The sequence below is a fragment of the Clinocottus analis genome, unplaced genomic scaffold (genome assembly GCF_023055335.1).
Source record: "Clinocottus analis isolate CAN_PGR_092001 unplaced genomic scaffold, fCliAna1.0.p SCAF_13, whole genome shotgun sequence".
Taxonomy (NCBI): Eukaryota; Metazoa; Chordata; class Actinopteri; order Perciformes; family Cottidae; genus Clinocottus; species Clinocottus analis.
In genome coordinates this window covers 14,809,787-14,822,500 of record NW_027175854.1, presented here as the reverse complement: position 1 = coordinate 14,822,500, position 12,714 = coordinate 14,809,787, and the positions used below count along the sequence as shown (strand labels likewise).

General features: G+C 45.9%; 3 protein-coding genes across 4 annotated transcripts; 1 reads left to right on the top strand and 2 right to left on the bottom strand.

The window, feature by feature from the left end:
• Positions 1–134: 134 nt before the first annotated feature.
• Positions 135–3,932, bottom strand: acads (acyl-CoA dehydrogenase short chain). Its single transcript, XM_068574239.1, has 10 exons — positions 3,831–3,932; positions 2,757–2,917; positions 2,487–2,636; positions 2,286–2,397; positions 1,884–2,035; positions 1,627–1,797; positions 1,374–1,511; positions 1,053–1,148; positions 931–987; positions 135–849 (listed from the first exon to the last, which is right to left on the bottom strand). Exons 1-10 carry the CDS (start codon positions 3,856–3,858, stop codon positions 697–699), a joined length of 1,218 nt encoding a protein of 405 aa, XP_068430340.1. The 5' UTR covers positions 3,859–3,932; the 3' UTR covers positions 135–696.
• An 878-nt stretch (positions 3,933–4,810) lies between these two features.
• On the bottom strand, positions 4,811–10,899 carry crybb1 (crystallin, beta B1). Of its 2 annotated transcripts, XM_068574311.1 has the most exons (7): positions 10,614–10,899; positions 10,069–10,195; positions 7,005–7,148; positions 6,341–6,459; positions 6,085–6,217; positions 5,530–5,672; positions 4,811–5,096 (listed from the first exon to the last, which is right to left on the bottom strand). In XM_068574311.1, exons 3-7 carry the CDS (start codon positions 7,125–7,127, stop codon positions 4,919–4,921), a joined length of 696 nt encoding a protein of 231 aa, XP_068430412.1. In that variant the 5' UTR covers positions 7,128–7,148; positions 10,069–10,195; positions 10,614–10,899; the 3' UTR covers positions 4,811–4,918. The 2 variants fall into 2 exon arrangements, with proteins under 2 accessions (XP_068430412.1, XP_068430411.1); XM_068574310.1 differs by lacking the exons at positions 10,069–10,195; positions 10,614–10,899 and adding an exon at positions 7,298–7,423.
• Positions 10,151–11,687, top strand: cryba4 (crystallin, beta A4). The gene is made up of 5 exons (XM_068574230.1): positions 10,151–10,189; positions 10,564–10,682; positions 10,772–10,913; positions 11,244–11,386; positions 11,480–11,687. The coding sequence occupies exons 1-5, from the start codon at positions 10,151–10,153 to the stop codon at positions 11,625–11,627; spliced, it is 591 nt and encodes a 196-aa protein (XP_068430331.1). The 3' UTR covers positions 11,628–11,687.
• The last annotated feature ends 1,027 nt before the right edge of the window (positions 11,688–12,714 follow it).

Below are 12,714 nucleotides of genomic sequence, written 5' to 3'. Positions count from 1 at the left end.
CCTCTAGTGGCCAACACGAGTATTACAACACTGAAAACAAAAGAAAAGTTCATAAAGTCAGATAAATTTAAATAAACTGGGTTTAATTCACAAATTTTAGTTTTAAATGTTGAAATAAAATCCATCACAATATGTTCCGTCGTTGTGTTTTTATTATCATTTGCTCACATTAAATTACATAAACATATGTACACGTTGTGGAGGCACAAGAGACCTTCAGAGAATAAACTCACAGCTCCAGAATGTCATGTCACTAAACCTGCAGTCACACAGCAGCTCACCACACGGTGGCGCTGCGGCGCCCTCTGCTGGTGGAACGCTCACAGGAACGTTAAACATTCACAGATCACAGCGTGAAGATCACTCACGGTGTTTTGGCAAACTATCAAATTTAGAAGTATGCAGAACGATTAATGATTATTGATCGGTTCATCCACTGGACGTGAGACAGCTGTGACTGCATCACTTTAATTCTGCTGTATGGACGTTTACTAGCAACAAATACATCTTTTAACTCTTGAATATTGTTTATCAGCTTTATAGAAGTGCAACAATACATTGTTTGAATTTATTGCTTTTAAGTGCAAATATTTAGCAAATTATCCAAATATAGTGAACTGGCGCTTTCAACAAGTTTGACGTTTTTCCTCTTTGCGTTAAAGTTAATTAAATCCTCCAGGTGGTGTCCCACCTGGCCTACATCTGGTACTCCTTCAGCACCTGGCCCCCGATGACCAACCTCTGGATCTCGCTGGTTCCCTCGTAGATCTCCGTGATGCGAGCGTCGCGGTAGTGCCGCTCGGCCGGCATGTCGGACACGTAGCCCATCCCGCCTAGAACCTGGATGGCCTGGAGGAGGAGAAGGGACTGAATGTCAAATAAATGAATTAACAAGTAAATATAAAGTTAACTGGAGGACTCGGCGGTTACCTGATGAGAGCAGAACGTGGCGGCTTCAGACGCCGACAGTTTGGCCATGGCTGCTTCCTGCAGACACACACACAGTGAGTAATACTCCTCTGCAGCCCGGCAGGTGGAGGAATGGAACGTACCTTGGTAAAGGGCTTCCCTGCATCTCGAAGAAGAGACGCCTTCCAGGTGAGCAGGCGGGCGCTCTCCACCGCCACGGACATGTCAGCCAGCTTGAACTACAGGTGAGAACAGACCTTCAGTACTGTGGTACTATTATATTATAGTACTGTTATACTACTATTATATTATACTAGAAAGAAGAGGAGAAGATGAAGTACAGTGTAGTATAAGGGGGCGTGGCACATGTAGAATTAAGGGGGCGTGTCACCTGTTGTATAAGGGGGGGTGTCACCTGAAGTGCAAAGGGGTGTGTCACCTGAAGTACAAAAGGGGCGTGTCACCTGTATGGCCTGCAGTTTTCCGATCGCCGCTCCGAACGCTGTGCGTTTGTGCGCGTAGTCGGCGGCACATTCGAGAGATGCCTGAGCGATGCCGAGGGCCTGAGCGGCCACGCCGATACGCCCACTGTCCAGGGTTTGCTGGACACACAAACACAATTACTTGTGTATACCCACCATGGCGATCTTGAAGCCGGCCCCTCCCCCCTTGTGTGCGTCTCTGTGTGTCTCCGTGTCACAGTCAGCACTAACCCACCATGGCGATCTTGAAGCCGGCCCCCCTCGGCCCCAGCATGTGGTCCAGAGGGACCCGGCAGTCCTCCAGGATGACGTTGGCGGTGGACGAGGCTCTGATGCCCAGCTTGTCCTCCTTCTTCCCTAGAGACACTCCCGGGTGCGTCATCGGGACCAGGAAAGCGCTGATGCCCTGGAGTTTCAAAATAAAGTGCATCAGCGACGCGAGGAGTCGATGGCGGCGTTTCAGAATAAGAGCAAAACAAGATGGCGGCGTGCCTTGTGCTTGAGCGTCCTGTCCGTGGTGGCGAACACAACGGCGGCCGCAGCGTCCCAGCTGTTGGTGATCCACGCTTTGGTTCCGTTCAGAACCCACTCGTCCCCGTCCTGTCGGGCCGTGGTGGAGGCCGCGCCCGCGTCACTGCCGTTACCTAGAGGTCACAGAGATCATAGAGGTTAGAGGGCACGGGTGTGTGTGTGTGTCCATGTCTCACTTTGTGTCTGTTCGTGTGTCTATGTCTGTCTCTGTATGTGTCTGTCTCTACGTGTGTCTCTATGTATGTGTGTCTGCGTGTGTGTCTATATCTCTCTGTCAGAGGTCACTTAGCTGTAGGGGGCATGGATGTGTGTGTGTTTAAATGTCTCACTGTGTGTGTGTGTGTGTGTGTGTGTGTGTGTTACCTGGTTCACTGAGACAGAAACATCCCACCTTCTCTCCAGTGGTAAACGGAGTGATCCATTTCTTCTTCTGCTCCTCGGTGCCAAACTTCATTATCGGCCCGATGTAGAGCGACTGAGGGACAACCGCAGGTTAGAGAACCATGTAAGAGAGCCGCATGCCAGAGAAAGAACAGAGCGGGTTCTGCGTGTGGTTCTACTCACGTTGTTGACGGACACCACCACCCCGGTGCTGGCGCAGCCGCGGCTGATCTCCTCCATCACCAGGCTGTAGGCCAGGTAGTCCATGCCGGCTCCGCCCAGATGCTCCGGAACCTCGATGGCCATCACGCCCATCGAGCCCAGGGCCCGGATCTGCACCCAGCCAGTACACCAGGGACCAGGGAGTGAGTGTGAGTGTGTGTGTGTGTGTGTGTGTGTGTGTGTGTGTGTGTGTGTGTGTGTGTGTGTGTGTGTGTGTGTGTGTGTGTGTACCTGTTCAGCAGGGTACTTGTGCTCTTTGTCCAGCTGGCCTGCGATGGGGATCAGTTCCCGGTCAGCGAAGTCTCTGCATGTGTCTCTCAGCAGCTGATGCGTCTCCGGCAGCTCGGCCAGCGACGACAGACGTCTACGTGCAGATAGACACGAGCCGAGCGCTGCAGGAGACAAACAAACAAACAAACACACAAACAAATAAAAGAGTCGGATGGCAGAGTGAAAGGTGCAAAAGAAGGTTTTACAGTGAAGTATTTTATGAGTACGGCATGGCATGTTTGTTTTATATCAGCAAACAGGTTAGCATCGATGGCAGTGAAACAACAACATCTTTGACATATTCAAAGAAAGTAAAATGACCAAAAGACGTTCGTTTGCATTGAAGAGATTCATTAAATAAAATATAAACTCCTCCTTTCTCTGCAGGTGTTGATTCAATGAAACAGATGTTATCTCACTGTAACAGACTATAGGTTAAACATTACAAACAAGTTTGTGCCCAACCATGAAATCATTAACTATATCTTTCCTGGCAGAGACTTCACATTTAATAAAGTTTTATGTGTTTAAACTCTATTTGCTCAATATATTTGGACAGGCTGACGAGGAATGAATATTACATTTTGTTAAATTTACTTCTTTGTTTCTTCGCAGTCTCTCCTTTCATTTGTATTTAGTTTACTTTAAATCATCTTTTTGTCTCGTATATTTTATTTCTCATTCTACATCGACTTTACTGGGTCCTTGAACGCACCACTAGTTAGCCATATGCAATTTGGGTGAAAGGTCCTCCTCATCATCAGTCACCTTCCTCTCAGTGTAGCCGTTTAAAAACCCGCTTACACAAACAACAGCATTTCCGACTGTTTGTGGACAATACTAATCCTCATCGATCATGAATCGACAGCTAATAATCGAGTTATTGATCGGAACTAGCCGGCTGGCTAGCTAGTTACCTAATTTAGCCGAGGAGCTAAGTTGGTTTCATAATGCTGGTGTTTGCAGTGTTTATCCACATTTAACTACAGTTTGAGAGTTTTGTTACAGCGGCAGTGTCCTCGCGTGTGTCCTCACCTCTCCTCGCAGTGAACAGAGCAGCCATAGCTCCTCTCTTCTGCTCTCCTCTCCTCTACGGCTACACGCTGTTATGAAGCACGCTGCCGCCTTCACGTGCCGTCGGAAATGATGGACTCCAGGGAAGGTGGGGGCAAAGAATGAGAGCCAGCAGTGGCAAACATGTTCTTCTCGTTCCTCAAGTAGAGTTTACAGCAGTTGTCATCCAGAGGGCTGAACTCCTGCCACCTGCAGGTGGGATTTATCTAAACTGGTTGGATGTTTTCCTACGATATGAAGTGAACCTAAAGGTCACAATCTGCTTATTAACAACTGCTTCATGGCAAACTGTGCTTTTCAATAGCATGTTGTAGTATTGTCATATTATAGAAATATTAGTTATATTTAAGAATGCAATGATTGTATTATTGTTATGTTATTAAATATTAAAATCCCCATTTACTGTACATTGCTGTATCTTTAAATTCCCCTGCTGTATCTACAGGCCCCTAAAGAGGTTCTAGTTGTTATTGAGGAAGTTATACAGGTCCCTAAAGAGGTTTTACTTGTCATTAAAAAAGGTCCTATGGATCCCTAATGAGGTTTTAATGATCATTATGGTGGTCCGAGGAGACGTTCAAGAGGTTCTAGGTGTCATTAATGAGGTTCTAAAGGTCCTTAAAGTGGTTCTAGTTGTCATTGAGGAGGTTCTAATGGTCCCTAAAGAGGCTCTAGTTGTCATTGAGGTGGTTCTAAGGGTCCTTAAAGTGGAATAAAACAGTTGGACCATACATAATATCCCATATTTATACTTGGTGAGTCTGTAATTATACTGCGAACATCCTAAAATGAGTTTTTATGTATTATTACAGTAAATATATCAAAATAATATGTTCAACACCACCAACACTCTGCAGAACAAAGGTCATCAGGCAGTGTCAGGTTTTTCACGTGTTTATTGTTTTTAGCACCATAAAAAGTCAGTGGATGTCGTCCCGTGTGTGTCGGCTCTCAATCTGTCTTTCCTTCGGGATGGAGCGCTGATGGAGGATTTGGGGAAGGGTTTGGAGAAAAAGTGGGGACAGGGGGTGCATGGCAGCGGGTGTCATTCACTTGCTGGCGGAGGTGAAGGTGAAGCACCCTCTCTGGTGGAACTGCATGTCCCTGATGCGGCGCATGGACTGGATCTGAGGCTGGAAGGCGCTGAAGTCGTTGTAGTGTCTGTAGTCACCGCACTCAAACAGGTACTGGTAGCCTCTGTAGCCGGGGTACTGGTATCCCACCCACCTGAGGGAGACACAAGGTTACTGAGGAGGTTCTGCAGGTCCCTAAAGTGGTCATATCTGTCATTGAGGAGGTTCTATGGGTGCCTAAGAGGTTCTGGAGGTCATTGAGGAGGTCTTAGTGGAACTTTCGGAGACCCTCTAGGTGTCTGAACCCTACCACTATCTTTTGGAACAGTAAAGTCCATTCCTCCCTCAGAGTTCCACACATCTTGAGGAACAATGACAGGGAACCAGCTGTGTAATTCACTGTGAGACTCTGGAAGTCGTTAAAAAAATATCTAAAAATACACATTTGTCGACCAACAAAGAAGACTTTTCCTGAACAGCGAGCGTGTGGTGGAACCCTGCAGGCCTGCAGTTGCGACCAGAGCAGAGCCTCCAGATATACTTGTACATGTATATAAACATATATATGCAGCTTAAGGTGTACTCACGCTCCTCCAGGGACCCTCACGCTGCCCACTCGGTCACAGAAGCCGTGCGCCCAGAGGGTGGGCACGTCGTCCTCCTGGATCTCCATCTTGTTGCCCTTGAAGTCGGAGAGCTCGTACAGGCAGATCTTGTGCTCCATGCTGTCCTGCAGGGTGGAGCAGAGGAGCGACGATATGTTTATAATGTCAGAACAACAGACTCTGAGGGGAGCAAACACAACTTCATGCACAGAAAACTACTCGGGATCTATTTCAATGGTTCCACTAATAGTTCCATTATGAAGTAAAACGCCAAAACATCTACCAGCTTCCCAAACGCTGCACAAAAGTACATTTTAATGCGTCCTCTGAGGAATTATAATGGACACATTTTTACTATTTACATCTGAGATATTTTGACAATTTTGAATATCAGTTTTTTTGAGGTTTTGTATAGTTATTCTTATTAAATCCATGCCTTCCACCACAGAGTGTCTCCCTCCCTAAAGGGTGTATGAGGTCTTGTTGAACGGAAGCATATGTTTTACAGAGCTCTATAGCAGCTTGTTATGTCTGTACCATGCGGATGGGCCTGAGGGACATGAGGCAGTCGCTGCGGTAGGAGTTGCTCCAGGTGTCCCAGCGAGGATACTCTCCCTTCTCCAGGATGAACATCTCCCCACGGAAGTTCGTCTGCTCGAAGGCAACGAAGCTGGAGGAGGGGGTCCGCCGGGCACGGGGGGGGCACAGGAGGGGAGGACAGGAGAGAGAGGGTTAGAGTGAGACACGGCGGTGAGGCGAGGGGCCGCGATCCCGAGTCCTCGTGTCCACTTACGGGCCGCACTCCACGATGATGCTGCGCACACGGTCCATGCCGCGGTCGCACACGTTCATGCACTCGTTCTGCACCTCCACCATGCGTCCCTGGAAGTTCTCCTGGTCGAACATCATGATCTGCAGAGAGGAGCGTTTTAACAGGTTACGAGGCCTCACAGAACACGGCTAAACGTAGAGTTTTTAATGTGGAGTTCTAAATGTAGAGTTCTAAATGTAGAGTTCTAAATGTGGAGTTTCAATTGTAGAGTTTAAAACATAAATAAACCGCTCTAGTTGCATTACATAACATATAATATAACATATAAAGTATTTAACTTCAACTTAACAGCATTCACGTGCATCAATTGAATGGATCCATTAATAATTAAAACAGTTTAACTTTGAGTATTTTGAGTAGCATTGCTACTGCACTATTACTACGACTACTACCAAGTAAATACTCTGAATACTTCTTGTTCCACCAACTGCTGAAGCCGCTTCATAATGAATTCAAACAAAATGAAACTACATTACGCAACATAACCTGTGTGAAAGCTCACTCACATTGAAGACCATTGGTCCTGCTTTTTTTTTTTAACCGGATCTACTTTTTGTTAAAAACAGGCAGATGAACCGACGGGAGAGGAAACTGTCACTTTAAATAAAACATCTGCGGCACTCACTCTGTAGGATCCCATGCCGGGCTCTCCGGTCTTGGTGGCCTTGCTGGAGGCGGCAGGAGCCGGGGCGCCCTTGTCCTTGGCATCGGTGCCCTGGCTGGAGGCGGACTTGGCGGTCTGAGACATGGCGAGGGGCTTCAGGAGAGTCTGGTTGGGAGACAGGGAGGTGTCGTGGTCAGAGGGCTCATGTGCTCATGAGGTTTATTTGGAGGGGGTGGTGGGCGGGAGTGGGGGGGGGGGGGCTGGACGTCTACCTGGAGCCGGGTGCTCAGGTGAGTGCGTCCATGTGTCCTTACCTGCGTGAGTACAGCTTGTGCAGTGCCGTGTGGGAGGCTGGTCGTGCTGGTGCCTTCAACGCTCGACCCCCAGCTTTTTATAGTCTGGCAGAGGCCGAGCGCGGCGGCTCCCGGCACAAAGGAAAGCTCCCCGTCATCACAGTCGGCCCGCGCCAAAGCCAAGCGGGTCATCGCAGGGCCTGGAAGCGCCGTCGGCTGCCTCTGGCCGCGGCCGTAAGCGTTTTGCTGTCAAAGGAAACCCCTGAGCCGGCGTTTTACCCCCCCCAACCCCTCCCACCCCCATGTGTTGGGCATGTAGAGACGAGCTATGCAAAGGTTCAGAGGGCACAAAGAGGTAATCCCGTCTCTGTGTCACCTACATGGGGAACACGCTCTCTGGAAACAAAGATTTTTAAATCAGCCGTTCATCTGAAACATGAAGAAACTGGAAATAAACGGTGAAAGTGTGTCTTGTTCTTACTCTTCATGTCGGAGTTTAAACCTTCTGAGGAACGCACGAGTGAAGTGGGATTCATTTGAGTTTTAATTAACCTAAAAGGTTGAGGCAAAGAAACCGTTTCTTGTCAGGGGGTGACTCCTCTGGTGGTATAGAAGTCTATATAAGTGACTCTACTTTTCTCTTGATGAATTCCCTCAGTAAACAATGTAAACATATTTTTATGTCTCAATCTCCAAAACTAATTCGCTTGATTAAACCTGTGTTTACCTTGTCCCGACAAGTCAACAAGAAAAGGGTTCAAATAACTCGCGTAAATAAGTATATTTCCCTGAAAGAAATGTAGAACTCTTCCTTTAAAACAAGCTAACATAATGTTAAAATGCTAACTTGCAGTGTAACGTTACATACAACTCTGGCCATTCAGTAATATCTATGTTATGTTTGAGAACCGTTAGCGACATGTTGAAGATAGGAGTTGGTCAGTACTGTCTGGCAGCCATCTTGGATTCTGAGTGCGGGGTTGGTGGAGTCTGAAACCCGACTTCCAGGGAACTTCACAAGGAATGCAACCTGACAACCAGTAACATCCACGTAGTGCTCGGTAGCATCAGCTAAGATGAGCCACCATGAACTAATGGTCACACCCGAGCTTTAGCGAACATTAGCCACTGCAAGCTAATGGTCGCACCAGAGCTTTAGCTGATGTTAGCCACTGTAAGCTAATGGTCACACCAGAGCTTTAGCTAACGTTAGCCACTGTAAGCTAATGGTCGCACCAGACCGGGTGAGACTCAAAGCAAAAGTTTTATTGCCAATTAAGTAGATTCCTAATTTTTAAAAGGAATATTTGGTTTCTTTCCATCTTCATCCATAAATATATATCGATTCAATGTTTGAAGCTAATAAATATTAACCATCACAGTTCCATAATTAAATCACCGCTGGGAAATAACTGAAATAAAGGTTGTTGATGGTAATGTTAGTTATTGGACTACCGCCTGGATTAAGTCTGGATTAAGTCTGGAATAAATCTGGATTATGTCACCTTTGCTGTGATTATTTCCACTGTGGAAGCATTTTGGATTAAAGCATGTTTGATATGTGCCGCTGAGTGTAATCCGTGAGCTTCCCGTTGGATTCTGTGCCAGAAATCTGCTGCAGACATTTTGGGTTTTAGCTGTAAATGGTGAGTTACTGGTTCTCAGCTGCGCATGTGTATAAAATGATTTATATATATTTTTAAAAAATTCTAGTTTGTAGTTTATTGTTTTATCATTTATACTTTTTTATTACTCTATAATTTAATTACTTTTCCTGCTTTATATATTTCTCTTCTTCATCAAAGCACTTTGTAATCTCTTTTTTTAAGTTGCTACTTGAATACAGTTTTATTATGTATTATAACTTTTAAACAGCAGTAAATAGAACATTTGTTGGGGGAATATTTGACACAATAGTTGTTGGTAGTTTTGTTGTTTTCATAGTATTTATTGACCATGAAGAAGAATGTTTATATACGTATACAGCTGACCCTGTGACCTTTCCTCTAACCTTCGGCTTTGGCACAGATTCACAGTAAATCAATATTTATCTTTCAGCAAGGAAAATGTTTTGAACTTACAGAAGCAGATTTTATTCTTTTACATTCAAATGAAAAAAACTCTGATATTAAAGGAATTCACATTATTGGCGATACAGCACTGCCTCGCGTACCTTATTGCATAAATAATAGCTAATGACATTATAGTTTTGTGGTTTATGTTGTGTTGTATACACATATACTTGTTTACATCAATACAGAGATGCAGGACACAATATTATATAATAATGAACGGCGTCTCTGTGTCCTCGTCCACAGATAACCTAGCGTCTGCACTTCTGCCGCCGTCCACAGATTAGCACCCTATTGTCAGGACGGCACAAAGAGAGAGAGACAGAGAGAGAGAGAGAGAGAGAGAGAGAGAGAGAGAGAGAGAGAGAGAGAGAGAGAGAGAGAGACCACTCCCCTCTGCTGACCCGGGGCTTTCGGCCGTGGCCCCCTGCCAGGGGAGGCTTTAAAAGGGTGGGGGCGCGTTGTTCATCTCACTCTCACAGGACGACCCAACGGACACCAGCAAGGTGAGCACCCGACCCGGGAGACACACACACACACACACAAATCCTCCCTGTCCACCCCACCCCCCCAAGAAAAAAACAGGGGCCCAAAAAGATGAAGAATTCTCTGACCTCCTTCTTCTTCTTCATGCAAGAACTAAATATAGAAGTTATTCATTCTGGCTTTTCTAAAACACACACACACACACACACACACACACAGAATGACACTCTTTACCTCCTGCTGAGCTGTTTCATGTTTTCCGCTCTAAACTTTACTCTTCCTCTTCGTCCTTCGCCCTCTTCTCTTTCCAGCCAAGATGACTCACCATTGCACCAAGTTCTCCGGCCACTGGAAGGTGAGTCTGCAGATGAAAAACACAAACACAAACACACACACACACACACACACACACACACACACACACACACACACAGAATGACACTCTTTACCTCACACATACTCATAAAGTCCTCTGAGACCAGCAGAGTCTCTTAATTAAATAAAGAGTGTCATTGTGTCCTGCATCTTTGTAGTGATGTAAATAAGTACATATACAACACAACATAAACCTCTAAACTACAACTCCACTAGTTATTATTTAAGCAATAAGGTACGCGAGGCAGTGCTGTATCAATACAGTACTGTATGGCCCAATACAGAACACCCTGGGACTCACTTTGAACCAATCAGAATGCTTGATTTATAATAATAACTTTCCCTTCCCCTCAGATCATCGTGTTCGACGAGGAGTGCTTCCAGGGCCGCCGCCATGAGTTCACCTCCGAGTGCTGCAACGTGATGGAGTTCGGTTTCGAGACCGTGCGCTCCATGCGCGTGGAGAGCGGAGCGTGAGTCCCACCGCGTGACGAGGTGCTCACGGAGAGGGAGGGAGTTGGTGTTCTCTAACGTCTGGTTGTGTTGTTGTTGTTCTCTGCAGCTGGGTGGGATACGAGCACGCTTCCTACCAGGGCCAGCAGTTCGTGCTGGAGCGCGGCGAGTACCCGCAGTGCGACGCCTTCGGCGGCAGCAACGCGTACCACATCGAGAGGATGACCTCCTTCAGGCCCATCGCCTGCGCGGTGAGTGCTTCAGGGACACGACTCTGTGCGGGATAAAGCAGACACGGCAGCTCGTGCAGGGTTCATGCACACTCTGACCAATGGGTTTCCGTGACTTTTCACCAAATTTCCACAATTTTCACCAAATTTCCATAATTTTAACCAAATTTCCATAATTTTAACTAAATTTCCATGACTTTAAACAAAAATGCCACGATCAAACATATAGGAAAATCTGTGTTTTCCCCAGGCCTGGAAATAACCATTTGAAAGTTCCATGACCGTTCCAGGTTCAACATGAGCGCAGAGAACCTTGTCTTAAGTTCCCTTGTGTGTGTTCTCCGCCTGCAGAACCACAGGGAGTGCCGCATGACCATCTACGAGCGGGAGAACTTCCTGAGCCGTAAGGGCGAGCTCAGCGACGACTACCCGTCCCTGCAGGCCATGGGCTGGTGCAACAACGAGGTCGGATCCCTGAAGGTCCAGTCCGGAGCGTGAGTGCTGTTCCTCTTCTTCACCAACACAATAATGTCATGATGATGATGATGATGATGGTGCCACAACATAACCCTTCCCCCTCCCTACAGGTTTGTGTGCTACCAGTACCCGGGGTACCGCGGCTTCCAGTACATCATGGAGTGTGACCGTCACTGTGGGGAGTTCAAACACTTCCGGGAGTTCGGCTCCCACTGCCAGACCCCTCAGATCCAGTCCATCCGCCGCATTCAGCAGTAACGAGCCCCAAGACCCCCGAAGAACCCCAAAGACCCCCGTACCTTCCTGACCCTCCACCTCTGACCCCGTGCTGAATAAACTGTCTTTCTTAAACCCACATGGTCCTTTGTGTGGTGTGATTTACTTTAATTTCCACAGCAAGTTATGATGCTTTATATCTATATTCCTATTGCAGCACAGTTATCAAACACACTCAAACACACACAAAAAACACTAATTATTTACTTAAAAGCTGAAAAAAACATATAAAATAATTATTTAAATAATTTGAATTCTAGAGAAAAGAGCTTCTTCATTTCTCTTTAATGTGATTTTAAGTTTTGATACTTTTGGGTTCTGTTGGTCAAACACGACCAGACGCTTGAAGACGTCACCGTGCGAATATTGCAGGTTTAAAGACTAAATGATAAGCCAAAACAAACAATTATGAATAACTAAATACCTGATAGAAACTCCAACAAAGCAAACTGGAAAATAAAATGAATTTAAAATGAATTAAGAGCAACAAGTTATCCTGGAGTAGTTCATCTAAAATGAATAAATAGATTAAAGAAAATAAACGTGTTGCAGGTAAAGTAAATATCATTTAATTGATAATTTCAATTCCAAGGTTAAAATATATTATACATATATATCTATATATATATATATATATATATATATATATATATATATATATATATATTTATATATATATATATATATATATATATATATATATATATATATATATATATATATATATATATATACATATATATATATGTGTATATATGTCGTCCTCGTCCACGTCCTTGTCCTCGTCCTCGTCTCATCTTCGTCCACGTCCTCATCCACGTCCTCGTCCTCGTCCACGTCCACGTCCTCGTCTCGTCATCGTCGCGTCCTCGACTACGTCCTCGACTACGTCCTCGTCTCGTCTGCGTCCTCGTCTCGTCTTCATCCACATCCTCGTCCTCGTCCTCGTCTCATCCTCGTCCACGTCCTCATCCACGTCCTTGTCCTCGTCCACGTCCTCGTCTCGTCATCGTCACGTCCTTGACTACATCCTCGTCTCGTCTCATCTGCGTCCTCGTCTCGCCCTCGT

Excerpts from the sequence above, each read along its gene's own strand:
- cryba4 (XM_068574230.1), top strand. The coding sequence starts at position 10,151 with ATGACTCACCATTGCACCAAGTTCTCCGGCCACTGGAAG. Across the intron at positions 10,190-10,563 it reads AGTTCTCCGGCCACTGGAAG|ATCATCGTGTTCGACGAGGA; the intron begins GTGAGTCTGCAG and ends CCTTCCCCTCAG. Across the intron at positions 10,914-11,243 it reads TCAGGCCCATCGCCTGCGCG|AACCACAGGGAGTGCCGCAT; the intron begins GTGAGTGCTTCA and ends CTCCGCCTGCAG.
- acads (XM_068574239.1), bottom strand. The coding sequence starts at position 3,858 with ATGGCTGCTCTGTTCACTGCGAGGAGAG. Across the intron at positions 2,398-2,486 it reads TGGTGGTGTCCGTCAACAAC|TCGCTCTACATCGGGCCGAT; the intron begins GTGAGTAGAACC and ends GTTGTCCCTCAG. Across the intron at positions 2,036-2,285 it reads TTTCTGTCTCAGTGAACCAG|GTAACGGCAGTGACGCGGGC; the intron begins GTAACACACACA and ends TGTGACCTCTAG.
- crybb1 (XM_068574311.1), bottom strand. The coding sequence starts at position 7,127 with ATGTCTCAGACCGCCAAGTCCGCCTCCAGCCAGGGCACCGATGCCAAG. Across the intron at positions 6,460-7,004 it reads CCGGCATGGGATCCTACAGA|ATCATGATGTTCGACCAGGA; the intron begins GTGAGTGCCGCA and ends TCCTCTCTGCAG. Across the intron at positions 5,673-6,084 it reads CCCTCAGGCCCATCCGCATG|GACAGCATGGAGCACAAGAT; the intron begins GTACAGACATAA and ends TCCACCCTGCAG.